We start from the raw sequence: 19,616 nt of genomic DNA, 5'->3' as shown, positions 1-19,616 counted from the left end.
ATCGCACTGCACATCGACTTCTAGAATTTCGCCTCTATCTAAGTTCGACCCCCGCGGCCGGGTCGAACCAGCGTCTTTCGGGTGAGCAGCCGAGCGCTATAACCACTGTGCCACTGTGGAGGCTCACAGCTTGGAATAACATCGTAAGAACAGCGGGGCAGCGCAATAAACTCGGCGATGAATATAACGTCCTGCATAAGCAGGCCAGCGGTGGAAACTGTTGAATGCGGTGCGAGCTTGCAGTGCGGAGGCAAAAGTTCGAAACAGCGTCTTCAATTTATGTAGTCTTCGGCAAAAGGCGTCGCTAACTGATAAAGCAGCACCCGTGGCCACAAGGGCGAGTACAGCGACGGCATAGATAAACGCCTCCTGAATATTGGCGGTGCAAGACGGAGGACTTAGATCAATAGAAGCGCAGTTCTGGCCACCGTAACTGCGGCTGTTAGTTTTCTTCCAGGCAGCAAGGAGAATGAGGGCGGGTGGGAGAGAGTGATTGGCGACGGAGAGAAGGCGACCGGCACGTAGAGTAGGAGGAACGGTCAAGTTTGAAGAATTCTGCAGAGGCGTGGAGAAAATGGATAGCGAAGCAGGCAAGGGTTGCAGTAGATTAGGTGTTCCCCATCCCGGAATCTGAATAACATACAGGGGCGGTTTTCCTTGGTGCGTCATTGGTTCATGAAAGCGCGGCAAGGCGGCGGGTTATGGCGGATAGGTGCCGGTGGAGGTGACAATGGCGCGGCGGATGAGTGGGACACGTAGATGTCCTGCATAATGATCTGGCGACACGAAGCTGCCCCTCTCAGCGTATGTGTATGGGGCAATCACAGGCGGAAGCCCAAGGATGGGAGGCCAATCATCCGCGACCTGCTCATGAATGGTGCTTCATGGCGATGGGCCGCCAGACACAGACAGGAGTGACACTTGGTGAGACACCTCTTCCCGTATAAAGGTGTCGGCCTCGACAAGCAGTTAGGCCGGGTGAAAAACCAGACTGCCATCCGCCGGCGCATGAAACGACTCGTCCTGCACGCCGCACCGGCGAGTTGAAGTCATATGCTTCTTAAGGACGGCTAAGGTTTTGCAAAGCTGGATAGCATCCACGACTGTTTGTGGACACTTGCTAACCAATATCTCGAGCGAGTTGTCGGCGATACCCTTCATGATGTTATTAATTTTATCCGCCTGAGACATTTAAGGGTTGTTGCGCTTGCGCAGGTCGACAACATCTATATAACTCGCAAATGTTTTGTTGGTATTCTGAGAGAGAGCGCGAAGGCATGTTAGGCGCGCAGTTTGCGCATGCTGGGCGTGCCAATACCTCCGAGAAACTGGTCTTGAATGAAGACCAGGTATGCGAGCCGGCTTCATGATTTCCGAACGAATAGTTAGCTACGTCGGTAAGATAGAATAGGGTGTTACCGAGCTTGGTAGTATCGTCCAACTTGCAGTGCGCACCAGCGCACCCCCACGACGACAACCAGTTGTCAACGTAGTGGTCATCGGCGCCACTGAAGACGCTTGGATCGCGCTGCCGGAGCGCGCCAGAACAGAGGATATTAGGCGAATAGATAGGTGCTGTCATGCTGGTGACTTCGGGAATAACGGACGCCAGAGCTAAGGTGCGGCTACGGAGCTCCTGGATGAGAGGGGGAACATACCGCAGCCTCCACGAAATGTAAGAGAGGGTTGTGACTCACCAGAACTTAGGTCGCTTTGAAATGCCCAACAAAGGGTCAGGCCAAGCGTTCGGGCTACGAGCGATCTTCAGACCTCTGGACTGTCTTCTTCTTTCACCCACACTATTCATCACGGTGAGTGGGCGTATCTGTTAAGTTACTCTTTTGATTTCGACTAGAATGTCATAAAACTCGTTTATTTGCTGACCCAGTCTGCCTCCTTCCTGAACCCTAATGGTACAACTCTCATTTTGCTTTTCATAGCTCGTTGTGTTGTCCTTAATTTGAACCCATTTCTTTATCCTTGCTGTTTCTGCTCTTCAGGCGACTACCGGACAAGATACATCTATTATGTCCTTATCGTTTGAGAGATAGTAATAAGCTATTGGTAATATATTGATAAGTTATTCATAACCTGGTAAAAGATTTTGATACAATCCTTGTTTTGTTAGCTATTTCACTCGCGTTATTCGGACCTGCATTCACTACCCGCCCGAAGTAATCGTCTTGCCACACCACTTCCAGGACCTGGCCAGCAATTGTAAACTTGTGAACTTGTTGAAAGTGTCGAACATTACTTTGGTTTTTACATATTCTCGCGTAGCGGTGACGGCCGTCCAGGCGGTGAGGAGCACAGACAAAAGTTCTTCCGAAAGAAAACAATTTATTGGGCTGACGTGCTCCATCAATGAACCGAATGACTCAACGGGGCCGAAACCAACAAGTGTGCTCGGCGGTCGTTGAACAGAATGCCTGCCATTCTTGGCTGCGCTCAATTTAAAGCTGGCAAGGAACCTTCGAGATAAGGAACTAAAAGCAACTACAGAAATCTGGAAAAATTTGGAAGTAGATGTTCGTGGCCACGGTCGATTCAGATGAGAGTCTGGTTGCATCTCTCGTCAAAAACAAAATGATAAAGCCGCCTGCCGGCGACTTGAAGCGTGAACGAAGAAAGTACAAATATATGCGACAGAATTCCCCTTTGAAATGAGCATCACTTCGTTGCTTTGCAACAAAAAAAATAATGCAAACAACCGGAAGTAAACACAAAAGAGAAAAACACTAGCACTGTAAATACAGAGCGTCCGTTAGCGTCCACGATAAGTCTTTAGGCGCACGACATGCAGAACTTGTGGGCGTAAGAGGCGCCGCTGTGATGTCGCTGCGTCGGGGGACACTGCGTGGTCAAGCTCTTCAAGTCGGCGAATTGTGCTCTTTGGGCCAAAGTAGCGGCGCAGAAGGTTTTCACGAAGTCCGCGGTAGCGAATAGACGTCAACACCCAAACGCGGTCACCCGGCTCGTATTCCGCATGACGTCGGCGTAGGTTGTACTGCAGGCGTCGGTGCGCTGTTGATCCTTGATGTGCAATCGGGCAAGTCGTGGAGGTTCTGCCCACTGAAGTTAGGCAGCTACGTCAGTGTTGTCTTGATATGCTACATTCGCGAGCATGGCGTCAAGCATTTTGGTTATCTCCCTGCCATGCACGAGCCTAAACGATGGCATCTGGGTAGTCTCTTGTACTGCGGTATTGTAGGGAATGACGGCGTAAGAGAGGACAGCATCCTAGGTCTTCTGTTCGCCGTCGACGTACATGGCGAGCAGGTCAGCGATAGTTTGGTTCAGACGCTCTGCTAGACTGTTGCCCTGCAGATGGTGCGCAGCAGTCTGCCAGTGCCTTGCGTGCGTTTAGCTAACAATGGCTTGCATGAGCTCGGCTGTAAATGCCGTGTCCTTATCCGTGATGAGAACTTCTGGGGCGCAGTCACGCAAAAGGATCTCATCGACAAGAAATTTTGCGACTTCAACCGCAGTACCACTCGGCAGGTATTTTGCTTCGGCGTAGCGGGTAAAGTGGTCGGTCGCTACTCTCATACCCTTGTGGCCCGACGTTGGCGTAGAAAAGGAGCCGAGGAGAACCAATCTGTTCAAAGGCTTGCATGGTAGTGGTATGGGCTCCAAAAGTCCAACTGGCCTCATCGCTGGTGTCTTTTGTCGTTCACACTTCCGGCATGTTTTGACATACATCGACGTCAGCACATAACCGACATGTGGGGCAAAACATGCGGATAAAACTGTGGTGTCTAGGTAGGCGATCATGCTAGAGGCAAAGTTCTTCGGAAGCCTGCCATTTCGCAGACACAAAAAGGATAAACCACGCTCTAACGCTGCTGGGGTGAAGAAAACTTGCCTTCCAGATATTGGATAAGACGCTAGAAGTTGCAATCCGTGCGTTGGTACCTCGCGAAGTCGCTGGCCCGAATCGCCCCTAAAAAGGCATTCTCGTCATCCTCTTCAGGCGCCTTCTCAACAGCGGCTCGAGGTAGGCAGACCACATTGGCCTGCTACAGTCTAGATTTGAAGACGACGTTATGTCAAACTAATGGAGGTGCAGGGTCCACAGAGCGAGGCTGCCAGAGGTATCGTTCAAGATGGAAAGCCAAGACGGTACGGGGTCATCGCTGACCACCTTGAATAGTCCTGCACACAGCAAGGGGTGGAATTTCGACATACTTCAAACAATGGTGAGGGACTCCTTCTAGATCGTCGAATACTTAGCCTCAGCCTTCGACACAGAACGGCATGCATATGCGAATACATTCTGCAGTCCGTCGCTTTTCAGAACAAGGATGGCCCATAATCCCACGCTGCTATCGTCGGTATGAATTTCAGTGTCGGAGTTTTCATCAAACTGCCTGAAGACCCGAGGGGTCTGTAAACGACGCTGATGTTCTGTGAAGGTTTCCGGTTGCGGCTATTCTCATTTAAATGGCGCGTCTGTTGTTGTCAATTGGGTAAGACGGCTGGAAAAGCGAAAACGTCTTGATAAATTGTCAAAAATACGTGCACAGTCTGAGGAATATTCGCATTGCTTTCTTTTCAGTAGGTGACGAAAGTGCAATAGTGGATGTGTTCTGTGGGTCTGCGTGTACTCCATCTTTGGGTCAGGATGTGGCCTAGAAACAGCAGCTCTTTAAAGAAAAAGTGCCAATTCTCTGCTTTCAAGGTTAGATCGTATAATTTCAATGCCTCGAACACTGTTCATAGCCTTGAACTTTGATGACCTTAAAGGTGGTCATCAAAGTTCAAAGCGAGAACAACAACGTAAGCGGCGCCACTCCGAAGTCGGATCGTGTCTTGGTCGAGCTGGTGTTTGTGTGCGGCATCAGCGCTTTTGGTGCGTCGTCTTCATGCGGCGTGATCGGTTTAAAATCTGCGTTGTTTCGCTGATTACGAACCTCACCTGCAAAGGTTGCTTTCCTTAGTTTTCCCAGCAGGGGCTGGGGAACCTTCCGCGAAGAGCTGCTGGGCAGGTGCTGTGCGGTGATGCGAAGCGCGAGGCTGACGGCTATGGTGGCGGGAATGATGATTAGGTACATGCTCCTCTTAAAATATGTAGTTGTTCATTTCTTGCGGGCGTTGGTCAAAGCCTGGTTGCAGTGTGTCAGTGGCAAAACCACGCAGGCCGTTACATCCTTATGGGCGATTATGAAGAATATGGCCGACTTACGCGCAATGGAAGCAGAGCGGCTGCCTTCGTTGTCTCCGCGGGCGTGGGTTAGCGGCGGCGTTCTGGTATAACTGGTTCACCTCGAAAGGGGCTTAAGAGGTGTGTTCGGGGTCATGGACTGCGTACTGCAACGGCGTAGGGCATGGCTTGTGCTTCCGCTTGACGTCTCGATGACGGGGGGACACGCGCGTGGTGCCCTTACTAGCGGACGATTTCCCCGGGGGTTGCTACTTGAGGCTAGTTGGAAGATGGTAACATGGTACGCAAATATTCTCGTAGAATTTCGTGCATAACATCCCCAGGTTGCCCTTGAATGCTGTGCCCTGTGAGCGGGTTGTCATGGTCTCTTGGAGCTGTCGAGGGAAATTGCAGGCTCATGCTTCCAAAGTTTTCTCAATGGTGGCCGCTTCACTGGTGCATTCAGCGGCGTTCTTCGGGGGATGGCAGGTCAGACGAACGAAAAGTGCCTCTTTAGCAAAACGCATCAAAATCTCCACCTAATTTTCTTCCGCCATGGCAGGATCAGCACTTTGAAAAAAGCGCTTCAGATCTTCTACGTAAGCTCTCACTGTCTCATTCAGGTGCTGCAAGCATGACTGTAGGAGCAGCGCTCTTTCTTTCATGGCGATGCTTCTCATCGCCTTGAGAAACTCTAGCTAGAATGATTTCCACGTGGCCTGAGAAGATTCAGGGTTTTCGACCCAAATTCTGGCTGGTCCAAAAGTTAGCTCATTTTATTCTTGCCACCCCAACTGTTGAATTGGAAGGCACGCTCGAACTCGTGTAGTCATTGTTCAGGATCGTCGCCCGGTAATATGCTGAACGTAGGCGGCAGTCGGGGCTAGTGCAAAATAACGGGAGTTGGTGTCTTAGCCATGGTTGACATCGGCAGTGAGGAGTCCTAGGCTCGCCTGCGATCTGTTAGTAGTGCGTGTTCAGGTGAACGCTCCTGGAGACGACAGCTGCTTTGCACTTCGTCTTCGGTTAGGACAGCTGCTGTGGCTTTCTGGACATCTAGTACTTTGGGTAGCTCGGGCTGCTTTGGCCGCTCCCATATGATGAGGATGATAAGGAGATATGTTAGTACCTCCACTAGACGTTGCGTAGTGGTGACGGCAGTCCGGGTAGTGACGAAGACAGTGAAAAATGTTTCTGAGAGAAACTTTATTGAAGCTGACCTGCGACCACAATGTACTGAATGACCCGGCGGTGGCAAAAGTTACAAGCGTGCTCGGCGGTCGTCGGACGGAATGTTTGCTGTTCTTGTCGCTCTTAATTTAATCTCTCAAGGTACTTTGGAGATAGGTAACTAAATGAAACAACACCAATGAGGGAAAATGTGGAAGCAATTGTTCTTGGCCACCATCAATCGATAAATGTCTGGCTGCTGCTCGCGTCAAAACAAAATGATAAACCCGTATGCTAGCATCTCTGAGCGTGATCCAACAAACCACAAAGATACGCGGCAATATATTCTTTTTAACCCATCGATGTGCGCTGCCAGTATAATTGATTGATCAACCTTTGCAGCTCATATCCTGAACGCCTTAGCAAGGCGATGTCATCAGGGAATCGCATACTGCTAAGGTATTTGATCATTCTTATCCGCAACTGTTCCCATTTAGGGCCACTGAATATTTCCTCTCATCCAGTGGTGAACAGCATTAGCAAAATCTTGCATCTCTGCCTGATACTCCGACTGATTCATCCTCGTTAGAGCATCTTTTAACGCCACATTTAAAATACAAAATTCAAGAAATTACTGGCAATAAAAAAGGGCACTTAAGTCTGCTTACGTGAAGGAATGTGAAATCATGTGTTTAGAGGAAAGGACACGTTTTTCATGAAAAGGAAAGAAAGGGCACAGTAGCTCTGAGATCTCAACATCTGGGTAGACAGGTCACCTTCGCCTTAAACTTTTTTTGTGACCCATTTTTGACCCATGACTCATCGCTTCATGTGACTCATGACTCAGTACAATTTGTGACTCACTTTGCGACCAATGACTCAGCGCTTTGTGTGACCCATTTTCTGTCCATGACTTAAGATCATGACACAAGACTTTGATGACCGCGACTCAATTCCTTCCTCAGAAAATGACTCCAGTCATCCCCACATTGATTACGGTTGCGGTCATAACTCATGATTTTGGACTGATGACTCAGCTACAATGAATCCCATGACCATGACATGATCTGACATTATAAACGAATTGTCTCACACATTAAGTCATGACTACTATACACTAGCTGATGATGTCATATCGTGCGACACATTTTGCTTCAACATTTTGTATCCACCTTTTGCGGACACTTCCGCTGCTGACATAGCCTACTGATGCGTTCGCACTAACAATCGTTTCCAAAGCTACAGAATACAATTAAGCGAACAAATTCACAGCCTGGTAACAATCTCCTTAAAGAAGACGGTTGCCTAAGGTATAAAATCGTTTGTATTGCATAATTTTGCTGTGTTTCAACGGTCAGTTACATTATGCATTGTGTTTTTCGGAAACTCAGCACCTTGCATTCTCATTTGGGTATGAGACTTGTAGAAATTATGACGGGCCCATGGTCGGAAAAAGTTCTGCTAAGAGCAATTGAGGGGTACACGCAAATGCAATACATCTGCATACCTAGTCGACAAGTCTATGAACGACAGCATGCTGAAATCGAGCCAGAATTATTAGTCTCGCTTTTTTTTACAACGACCAGCTTAGAAAATATGTCAAAATTCCTGACTAGCAATTCTGACTTTGTCCAGAATGCTTCATCAGGAGAGTGCAAAACCCTCTGATTAACTATCGCTATATTCCAGGTTCCCTGTTAGCGTAATAGGTTCAATGTCAATTAGAATCATCTGTGAGCAAAACTGATTTAAAAGTAATATTCAATACCTGATTGTGAAGGATGATAAGATTTTCTCACTCTAAAATCCGAAGTTGTCTCCAGTAATGTTTGCTTCCTGTAGCATATTAACACGTCAATTAATTTTCTTTTTTTGCAAGAGATGGTTCAATACTAATCGCCTTGTTGGCGGTTTAATTCTTTTATGCCCACCGATGAAAAAGTATCTATTGGTTAATGAATACTTCATCACCTGACTGTTCTTGCGGAACTCTTGCGAAGCTCTGTGAAGTAAAATTGCAATTTTCTTATTTTTTAGTAAGAAATAAATGTAAATAAAAAACTTTGACCTGCTGGTTGATTGAGTCAATCTCATCCAATATCATTCGTGCATCAGTATAGTTCACGCTCTCTCTGAATACAATCCTGGATATTCCAGGGCTGTAAATTTATCTCCTTTGAAAGTACATTTCGAGCCACAGTTTGATATTTGAACAGGAATTAGCTGCCAGTTACCGACATCTTAACCCTGAGTGCCTGAAAGTACCGTAGCGCATGTCTAGTTCAGAATAATTACCCTGTCACCAGCAGCACTGAAGTCAATAAATGCCGAAAATACCACTCTATCTGTTTATAAAAATATTTCTACGTTACTATAAATACAGAATTGCCAGAGACGCTGAGCCGCATATCTGCAATGCTCGGTCGTTATCCGAACTTTGCCTTAGAATATGATCTAAAGTAAAAGTCTGCTATTACGTTTTACTCTTATGACTTTGCCTCCCAGATGGAGCCGTGCGAGAAGCAAATTTTTCTGAGCCCGTGCTTTGGCAAGCACTCTCTCCATCTTTTTTACGTTTTGTTTTCTTTCTCTGCATAATTTTCAACTCTGCTTAGGAATAAAGTTCATTTATTTTTATAGCATTAATGAAATGCTGTGGATATGTTAGATGTTGAAGCAGAAGAAAGAAAATAGAAAAAGAAATGTCTGCGATAATGGCATTAGGCACAAGAAAATTTGGGAAGCACATTAGTACATTCAAAAGAATAATAAAAATTCTGACAAACCCACACTTGAACAAAACACAATACAGCATTTGAAAAAAAATGGCCGTGGCTTAGCTTGGTTAAGCCTGGTGATTGCGAAGCAATAGTGTGTTATTCTCGGATCAGCTGGTAGTATGGCTGGTGGCAGTCTTTTGTCATGCTAGTGTTACGGCTTACAGTGAATCATCTAAGAGGAAGTCATCCGTCGAATCCGTGTATGCCGACAAACATTTCCCTCACGAGCGGGCCCATTACAAAATCTTCCAGTATCGATTGGCCGACGGTGCGGTAACACTCCATTTTCTCCGCGTCGTAAGATATGCCCACTCGGTGCTTGCAGTAGCGTTCGTTAAAGTACTGTAGCGTACGGTTCGTAGGCACCATCGTAACATCGCGCTGTATGACTGCCTTGGCGAGAGGAGCGGAGCTGTTTTATACAGCTGGTGTGACGTCACTCTGACCGTAGCGCCCCTGGTGAGAGGAGCGGGAGTTAGGCCGCCGTTGGTGGCTACCGCCTCGCCTCGCGACGGCGTGAGATGGGGCCCCGTTTTTACACAGCTGGTGTGACGTCACTCTAGGTCACGTGGTGTGACGTCACGCAGCGAGGTCACGCTAAAAGTCAATGGTGCCTACCACCGCCTCGCCACGGAACGGGCTGAAGTGCGACCTAAAGTAGTATTGCTTCGCAATAAAACACTGCAGTTGGTACTTTATATTTTTGTGAAGCGTCTTTGTCCTCTGCGTGTGCTTTGCTGTGCGCATTTTTTGATCACACGTGTATAACAACTCCTCGGCTAGCGAGTGTATCGCCGTTGGACCAGACATCTACAGTTTTCTGAGGACGTTTCTCAAATATAAACGCCGCTCTGTCAAACATTAGAAGAAATATGAAACGATTATTGCTCACCTCGGGGATTTCTCTCAGCACGGCCTGCAAGAATTCCAAAAGAAAGGGTTAATCAATATAAGGATAAATTGATGCGGATGACTTGAGCAGGTGTAGGATAACGACCGGTGGGCGAGGCGGCATCAAGGTACCTAAGTTCATCGTATGAATGTTGGCACAGTGCACGGCTCCTGCTCTCGGCGAGAGAAGCGCTTGCCTGTTGCGAAGTTCAGGGTACGTATTGTGTTATTTTAATTTGTCAAATTTTGGTTGCTTTCTTTTTCTCCTAAACTCTTTGTTGTGAACTTAAAAAGCCTGGTTGTTTGCGTTAATTTTTTGTCACTTATCTGTTTAGCACTGTGACTTTCATCCTGGCGACTTTTCTTTGCAATTATTAAGTGTGGCTCCCTTTTGATGACCCAAGCATTCTGTAAAAGAGGAGGAATGACCACCTTATCTAGAGGCTCGAGCTTCCTTACAAGTACATGTAGGATACCCGCAGACCTGTGAATGCTAGGCAGATGTGAAGCTCATCGACTTGGGCTTCACCCAGACTACGCATACAACTGTTTCTAGTTTCTCCTATTTTCTTTGCAACTTCGCGCAATCAGCCACATGCCAGCCTAAATTTCGGGCGTTGGAGTACATGGTCACACGAGGCATCAGCACTTATGAGACTAAAGCTGCCGCCGTAAGCGGGCGATGACAGTCCTGAAGCGTTCCGATACAGAGTTCTATACAGCCGCCAGTGCTGCTCTGGTGCAGAAAAACATCCGTAATTAAAAAATTTGAATTGCAAACATGTGGTTCGGCTGGGCATGTTGCGTCTATTCATCTGTATAGCAAGTGCTTCCTTCTGTAGAGTACATTGTAGATTTCTGTAGTCGGCATTAGTCATGCAAGCCACAAACGGCTTTCCTTTTTTTTAGCATAGCAGATTTAGGTTGGTTGAATACTGACATTTTTACAGCTTGCCGTGTTTACTCCGTGTCGTAAGCACGACTTCGACGTAGCCTTTCACCGCCACCTTCTTATTACGGCGGGTAAGCAGGGGAATATTGGGCAGTCTGAAGAATCTATGACGCCGTTTTGAGGTGGTCACGCCACCGTCGTAATCCGTTCCCCAGTTTTCTTTTGTTTATCAGGTTGTCAGCCAGTGATGTTATCACTTCTGTAGAGAACCTTGCCTTTCTCATGGGATGTGCCGGCATTTGCAGACATTCAAACCTTGCGCGAGCAGGGGTTTCTAGTGTAGCAAGCAGGTATGCCTTATCAGTGCATATTTTTACGAATTTGTAGCGGCCCGAATAAGAAGTCCAGATTTTTTTTAGCCCTTGGCTTGTAGATGTGAACATGGGAGGCACTAAAGAAAACACGAACGTCCAGATGCTGTAGGCTACCGTAGTCAGCAATTTCATCGGGTAAATTAGGAACATGTGCACACGAAATAAATAATTTTAAGCATTCTTGCAGTACATACATTTGTGTTAAGAACATGTGCACACGGCTTAAATAATTCTAAGAGTTTCTGGAGTACATCCTGCTTTCTGTGTTCACAAGTTACTGGTACAACTACCAGTGAATCTTCGAATAATTTTAAAAGCATTAAAATCTTGCAGCTATTAAGTAGTTCTTCAATCTGTCTGTGGGCTGGCTTCAAAGTGGGTTTCAATGCGGGTGAAAATATGGGAGTCTATGGGCAGGATTCAGTGAGGGCGGACTTCACTGTGCATGCCCAGGCCATTGTTCACTCAACAATTCGGCAATGCACGTGATTAGGCAGAAACCTTCACGCTGAAGAAATTCCTGTCTCAGCAGTTCACGTCCGTACGCAAAACAAAACAGTAAAAGCGATAAAACGTTGTCCAGAAAAATTCTTGCGATATATTGAAAACCTACAGCCCCATCATTTCAAAATATAGTTCGAAAATAGTGCTTTCATAATAAAGCAGAAATTTAACTGGGGAGCCTTTTTCCCATTATTAGTGTTTTATTTATCTTTTACCAAGTAAATTCAGAGGCGGCCAGTTTTTCAGCGCCAGCGCGTGTGAATTCCTATGCACGTCGCCGCATTGTTGTGTGAACTATCCCTAGCCGGCCTGGACAAGCGCATTGAAGCACGTTCTAATAACAACATGTTTTTTAAGGATTATTAGATTTATGGAAGATTTTCTGGCAGTCAGTAGTCATATAAGCCTGTCAAGAAAACAGAAACAAGATATTGTCCGACATACCTTAGAACTATTTAGGCCATGTGCCCATTTTCTTGATTTCAACCATGAACTTGCTTCCTATACAAGTCTATAGTTTCTATACTTTCGTTTCTCCTTGAGTAACTAACCCGTTTGCTTCATGCACAAGCCAAGCTTCAAAAAATAGTTTTTCATTTCGTTTTCGCTCTCTAAAAATTGTTAACAAAAGGCATTACTAAGGACTTCCTTCCTGATGCCCACGTCTTCATGTAAGTCCTGCTCGCGCAAGGCATATAAAGGACTAGTGGCTTCGGTGGCTAAGAGCTGGATGAAGGAGATGAAAGTTGAAGAAATAAGAACGACGCTGGCGTGACAAGCTGAAGACGCGGCTTCATGCGTCGCACTGTCAGATTTTACACTGCTCACGCGCCACATTTCGAAAGTGAAAGTGTGAGGGAAGATCAGAGCCGAGCTTAGTGCACTCAATAAAGTATGCAGTCTGCTAAGTAGTAATATTTCAACCAAGCAAAAAAAATTGCTCTGCCGTCCAAAAAACAAAGACAGTCTCATTATCGCCTGCTGGAATATTGTGGACGACAAAACTCTTATCATGCGGAAAATTTTAATCTGGCCAAACTGGTAGATATATCAACGTTCGATTAATGGAGCACAAGACTGTTGTAGCTTCAATATCAGGACTTGGGCATTTGGTGGCGCGCTGAAAACAATGTAAACACGATGACGAAGACTGTTCGTTCTTTTAAGAAGAAACGTACGTTAATTCTGTCAATCTAGACAAGAAAGAGTGAGACGCACTCAAATTGTTTTCCTAAACACGTGAAAAGGCAGCCATGCGTGAGTAAGCCGAATGGTTATCTTTGTACCAAGGAAGAGAACGTAAGGGGCCCTTGCGCGTGCGGTTTACTCGATGACACATTTTTGGCACGCGTTCGTTGCCAACAATAATGCATGTTGTTTCTGAATAAAGTAATTTGGATAGGTTAATGGGGGTTTAACGTCCCAAAGCGACCCAGGCTATGAGGGACGCCGTAGTGAAGGGCTCCGGAAATTTCGACCACCTGGGGTTCTTTAATAATAAATAATAATAATTGGTTTTGGGGGAAATGAAATGGCGCAGCATCTGTCTCACATATCGGCGGACACCTGAACCGTGCCGTAAGGGAAGGAATAAAGGAGGTACTGAGTGAAGAAAGGAAGAACGAGGTGCCGTAGTGGAAGGCTCTGGAAAAATTTCGACCACCTGGCGCTCTTTAACGTGCACGGACATCGCACAGCACACGGGTGCCTTAGCGTTTTGCCTCCATAAAAACGCAGTCGCTGCGGTCGGGTTACCACCCGGGAACTCCGTATCAGTTTCCGTTTTCAACAGGAAAAACTGACTGGGGCATTGTTGTGGGCATTTCTTTATCATCGTGGAAAAGCCTGTGATTGTTCTGTTTTTCAGCATTTAGGCACTTCGAACTATCGGTGCAGCTTTTTTGATAAAGCTGTAGGGTGGGGATAAAGTCCGGAGGCTTGGGAAACATCAGTTGACTAGGTTTGAGTTTTGGGCTCCCTAGCACCACACAATGTGCTGGTGAGCGCGTTGTGCCGTTGTATATTTTCTTGTCTAGTGTTACTGCTGTTTTTCCTTATGATGGGGAGGCTTTTAGCGAAATAATCGTTTTCCTAGCGTAATTTTTTGTCTTATGTTATGTGTGGCACTGAACAGCTTGTTCCTAGGTGTGATGATGGGCATAAGCTTATGTAATTTGCTTAATCTTTTCGCTTTTCATTTTGCGTGAATGCTGTTATCTGCAGTTTTTTTGGTTTGGTTGGTATATTGTTCAAACACAAATGTATAAGCTCCTTGAGCTTACTGCGAAGGATGTTGGTATCTGTGGGGTCATTGCCGGGCAATTCTTCGAACTATCAACACTAAAAAATTGTTAGATGAAGGTTTAGGTTTATGAGGGTTTAACGTCCCAAAGTGACTCAGGCTATGAGGGACGCCGTAGTGAAGGGCTCACTCCATTTCAATACATTCAAAGCAAAAATTTCACATACTAACGAGGATCGCGGTTCTCTTATCGGCTCTCGCTTTCAATTGAGCAGGCACCCTATCTTATTAGAATTTTCTGCACATCATGTTCTCTAATGTCCTCTCTGCCTCTAATGTTCTGGGTGACTAGCTTCTCACTTTATAGTTTTGTTTAAAACAAAGGTAAGTCGGTGCTCTTTGTGCATGTTCTTTATATGGAAGATAGGCGTTACGTAGGCAGGCGACAAAGCTCTATTAATTGCTCACCATTTACCTAAAAACTTTAAAAGCAACCAAAAGATTGGATCCTGAAAATTAGGGGACAAATTTCTAAGGCGTATTCTAGTCTAATATTTAAATTTTCTGAATCCGCACTGTGGATCAAAATATGGAAAGTAACCAATGCGCGCGAAGGTAAAAAAAGCTGGCTAATTTAGTTTTCTTGCATTTGACGATGATAAATTGACTTTGCTCACATTACTAATTGACAACATACACGGTCAAAGAAGTTAGCATTTTTTCGGTTACAAGATCTCGGGCAGCACGGTATTTTAAAAGTGCTGCTCGAGAAAATTCAATACCGGAGTTGTCTTTCAAGTTGACGGCCTTAAATTTCGCAATAAAAGACTGCGCACTCAAACAAAATAAACAGTTGATTAATGAGCTCCTTTAACAATTTTCTCAGTTTGAGCTCCTCTATAATGTATTTATTGTTAGTAGCACTCTTAAATCTTCCTGCGCAAACTGTGCCAGTGTGTCTTAAGGACTTGGAATTAATTTTTGACGGAATTAACGCCCTAAACAAGGAAAAAGACGAGACAACACAGGATGCACAAAACAAGCGTGAACTAACAAATTAGCTTATTAGAAGAAGGGTTCATTAATAAATTCCATTCGCAATGAGCGTGCTCAATTCAGTGTATTCAAGCAGCTCATTAGCGCCTACTGTGTCCCATCCGATTGCTCCTTCGCTTCTTTATTAGTTTTGTCGTCTCATCTCTTAACAAGGCAGAGGCTCCGGTTTGGCGGTTGTCTACAGCAGGAATGGATTTCTCATAAGCTTCTTTTATTTACATTATTATTTCTATCTCTCGCACGAGCTAATATGGTAGTTGTTGCAACTAAAGAAACCAAGTTGTTGTGCCTTCCGCAAAGAGGCACAACGTATCGAGGTTTTATGAATTTATTCAGATTATTGCTGCGCCATCTTCACCTTGTTTTGAGACATCTGCCAGATTGGACTATGTAATTAATCCTGTATTATCATCATCATCTTCTCCTTCAGCCTGACTACACTCACTGCAAGGCCAAAGCCTCTCCCATGCCTCTCCAACAGAACCTCTTCCTTGACAGCTGCGCCCAACCTTTGCCTGCGAACGTTTTACTATCATCCGCCCTCCTAACCTTCAGCCGCCCCCTGGCACGCTTGCCTTCTCTTGAAATCCACTCCGTCACACTTAGGGACCAACGGTTACCTTCCCTTCGCATCACATTCCTTGCCGAAGTCCATTTATTTCTTTTGATTTCGACTAGGATGTCTTTAACTCGCGTTTGTTTCCTCAACCACTCTGCCCACTTCAAATTTCTTAACGTTACACCAATCATTTATCTTTCCATGGCTGGCTGCGTTGTCCTTAGCTTAAGCTGAACCCTTTTCATTCGCCTACACGTTTCTGCCCGTAGGTGAGTATCGGTAAGATACAGCTGTTGTACACTTTTCTATAGAGGGATACTGGTAAACTGCCCTTCGTGATCTTAAAAAACCTGACATATGTGCTCCATGCCATTCTCATGTTTCTAGTCATTTCCCTCTCATGATCCGGATAAACTGTAGCTACCTGCCCTAAGCAGACGTATTTGTTTACCATTTCCAGCACCTCGCTTCCAACTGTGAACTGCTGTTCCCTTGCTTGACCGTTGAACATTACTTTGGTTTCTGCATGTTAACTTTTAGACCCACCGTTCCGCTATGCTTGTCCAAATCATTGATCATGCTTTGAATTTTATCTCCTGAGTGACTCAGCAAAGCAATCTCATCAGCGAATCGCCGATAATTCAGGTATTCTTTATCTTATCCCCAACTGTTCCTAATCCAGGCCTCGGAATACCTCGTGTATACAGGTGGTGAACAGCATTGGCGAGATCGTGTCTTCTTGCTGACGCCCTTGCTTATTGAAATTTTATTGCTGAATTAATGGAGTACTATGGTCGCTGTGCAGTCGCTCTATGTATCTTCCAGTATTTTGACATAAGGCTCTACTACACCCTGATTCCGCGGGCCTGTATGAGTGCTGAGGTTTCCACGCAGTCCAATGCGTTCTCGTAATCATTGAAGGCTATAATTGGGGTTTGGTTATATTCTGCGCATTTCGGTATCACCAGATTGCTAGTGTGAATACGATATATTGTAGAATATCTTTTACGAGAGCCGGCCTGATTGTTTGACCGACTAAATGTAAGGTTGCCCTGACTCTATTAGGTATTACCTTAGCAAATACATTGTAAGCAATGGACAGTAAGCTGATCGGCCTGCAATTTTTTATGTCCTTGGCGTCTCCTTTCTTATGGATTACATTAATTTTTGCGCTCTTCCAAGCATCTGGAATGGTCGAGGTCGTAAGGCATTGCGTATACTGGGTGGCTAATGTTTCTAGCACAATTTCCCCTCAGTCTTTCAATAGATCTGCTTTTACCTGATACTCACCAGCGGCTTTTTTCCTTGGCATTGCTCCTAAGGCTTTCTTTACTTCCTCTTTCTTTACTGGCGAATTACACATTGCTGTGCGCTACTGTATCTGTCATTAATGCTCTTATTGCATTTTCTACTGTATAAATTTGTGTAGAACTTGTGGCGACACACTCTGCACATATTTCCGCGCAGCCTCCGCCTTGTGATCATCCTGCCCAGCCTAACACGGCCACGCGCTACTGTATATGTGCGCTACTGTATCTGTCATTAATGCTCTGATTGCATTTTCAACTGTATAAATTTGTGTAGAACTTGTGGCGACACACTCTGCACATATTTCCGCGCAGCTTTCGCCTTGTTATCATCCTGCCCAGCCTAACACGGCCCCGCGCTGGACTGCGTTCCCGATAAAACACATCGCCACTGCTGCGGCACCCGTGGCTGCGCCACCGACAGTGGCTAAAAAACAGGCTGCCCGCCTGGCAAGATCGCTAGTCTACCTTCCGCTACCGAGACAAGCGTAGCGGAGGCATGCTCCTCCGCTGCCATCGGCAATCGAATAAACCCTTGTTGCGTTTTTATGTTGGGATTTGTCCTTCGGTAGAAACGACATCCCACACCAAGGTGACCCGGACAACGGAAAAGAACGCACAGCCATGGACATGGAGAAGCAAGACCAACAGCTTCAGGAAGTACGTCACGGCCAACTTAATGCTTCCATGCAGCACCATACTGCCGGCTCCGCCGAGGACGTCAGAACCCCGGCGGACTGCATCCCGCATGCTGCCCCGCACAACGTGTGGCGCGTCGCTGTGAAACTTCCGACGTTTAGGGCCGACTCACCCGAGGTATGGTTCGCCCAAGTCGAGGCCCAGTTCTCCCTCGCGCATATTACGCAAGACCAGACCCGCTACGTTTATGTCGTCGCTCACCTTGATTGCCGCTACGCCAACGAGGTCCGGGATATCCACCAACGGCCAACCTCTACGAATATCTAAAGACTGAACTTATCCGCCGCCTGCCACTCTCGGAAGACCAGAAGGTGCGACCAATACAGTCAGCAGAACCTGCCGAGCGCAAGCCTTCTCTGCTACTCCGCCACATGCGTGCTCTCGCGGGAAACATGGAAGTGCACGATTGCTTTCTGCGAGCACTTTGGCTTCAACGACTTCCATCGCAGGCCCAGGTTATTCTGCAGGCTCAGCTTACGGTACCTCTCAACCAACTTGGCGAAATCGCTGATCGCGTCATCGAGGTCTCTGCCGCAGTTGTAGCCCACCGTCCATGCAGTAGCCGCACCGCAGAAGACCACAGAGTTTGCGCGCCGTATCGATGACATCAATCGACAGCTCAGCGCCATTCAACGACGCCTGGATCAACATTTGCCGACGCGCCACCCGCAAATCCGTGACCCTAATACCACCCCTGCACAGCAGCCTGGTGACGATGACCGGCGCTATTACCATCGACGCTTCAGGGGCAGAGCACAAAAATGTCGACCACCCTGCTGCGCTGGACATAAGGGAAACGACAACGGCAGCTCGTAGACACGGCCGCGAGCTGCCAACCTGGAGGCCGTCGCATCTTCGTCACCGACCATATTACAAAGCAGCGGTTCCTTGTCGACAGGGGTTCCGACATCTGCTGCTACCTACGAACCCGCCTTCAACGTACCCGCCCTCCTACGTCTCTAGGGCTAAGTGCGGGAAACCGGTCCACAATCAAAACTTGCGGCTTGCTCCGTCTGCACGTCCAGTTTAAAAACCTACGCCATAGCCTTCATTGGAATTTTGTCATCGCCGACGTCAAGGAGCGAATAATCGGCTCAGGCTTTTTGGTGAACTACAACCTCCTTCCGGACTGCCGCCACGACCGCCTCATCGACGCCACGACGGGAAATTCTTCGCCAGGAAAGCGAATGACTACCCACCAGCCGAGCATCAAAGTACTCGGTGTTGAAAATCATTCGCCGTACTATGCAATCCTCGCCGAATTTCCCGGTTTGACGCGCCCAAGCGGGTTGCCACGTGATGTGCAGCAGCACACCACTGTGCACTACATCCGGACCACCCCAGGGCCCCCGGGTTTTTGCCGCGTCCGTCGTCTTGCCCCGGACCGCACGCGCATAGCCGATGCAGAGTTCGAAGCCATGCTCCGTGAGGGAATCGCCCGCCGCTCCGACGGCCCATGTACCTCGCCACTTCACCTTGTCCCGAAGAAGATCGAAGGTTGGCGGCCTTGTGACTACCGTGCCCTCAGCGCCCTCACCATTCCGGACAGGTACCCCGTTAACCTCATACAGGACTTCGCCCCCCGGAGTTATGACTGCCATGTTTTCTGCGTGCTAGACCTGGTGAAGGCCTACACGCAGATACTCGTCAATCCGGATGACGTCCCGAAAACTGTAATCATTACCCCTCTCTGCTTGTTCGAGTTTCCCTTCATGAGCTTTGGCCTGAGGAACGCTGGACAAACCTTTCAACGCTTCATCGACGAACTAGATCGCGGCCTCGACTTCTGCTTCGTCTATCTTGACGACATATTGATATTTTCTCGTAACGCTGACGAACATCACACGCACCTCCGTCTGCTTTTACAACGTCTCGACCGCAGCCTACTCGTCAATGTTCCAAAGAGCACGCTCGGCGCTTCAGTCGTCAAATTCTTCGGCTATAAAGTTTCATCACAGGAAATTCGACCTTTGCCTCAACGCATCTCATGCCTGCCAAA

General features: G+C 47.0%; 1 protein-coding gene across 1 annotated transcript in view; it reads right to left on the bottom strand.

Moving 5' to 3' along the window:
• Nucleotides 1-19,616, bottom strand: part of LOC144129564 (uncharacterized) — a 920,144-nt gene that overhangs the window by 692,570 nt on the left and 207,958 nt on the right. Inside the window, exon 7 of the mRNA XM_077663706.1 lies at nt 9,986-10,009. Within this exon, the coding sequence (XP_077519832.1) occupies nt 9,986-10,009 (24 nt within the window). The remainder of the gene's footprint in view (nt 1-9,985; nt 10,010-19,616) is intronic.

The sequence above is a fragment of the Amblyomma americanum genome, chromosome 4 (assembly GCF_052857255.1).
Source record: "Amblyomma americanum isolate KBUSLIRL-KWMA chromosome 4, ASM5285725v1, whole genome shotgun sequence".
Classification (NCBI taxonomy): Eukaryota; Metazoa; Arthropoda; class Arachnida; order Ixodida; family Ixodidae; genus Amblyomma; species Amblyomma americanum.
The sequence above is the reverse complement of the archived record's forward strand: the minus strand, read 5'-3'. Positions and strand labels throughout refer to the sequence as shown.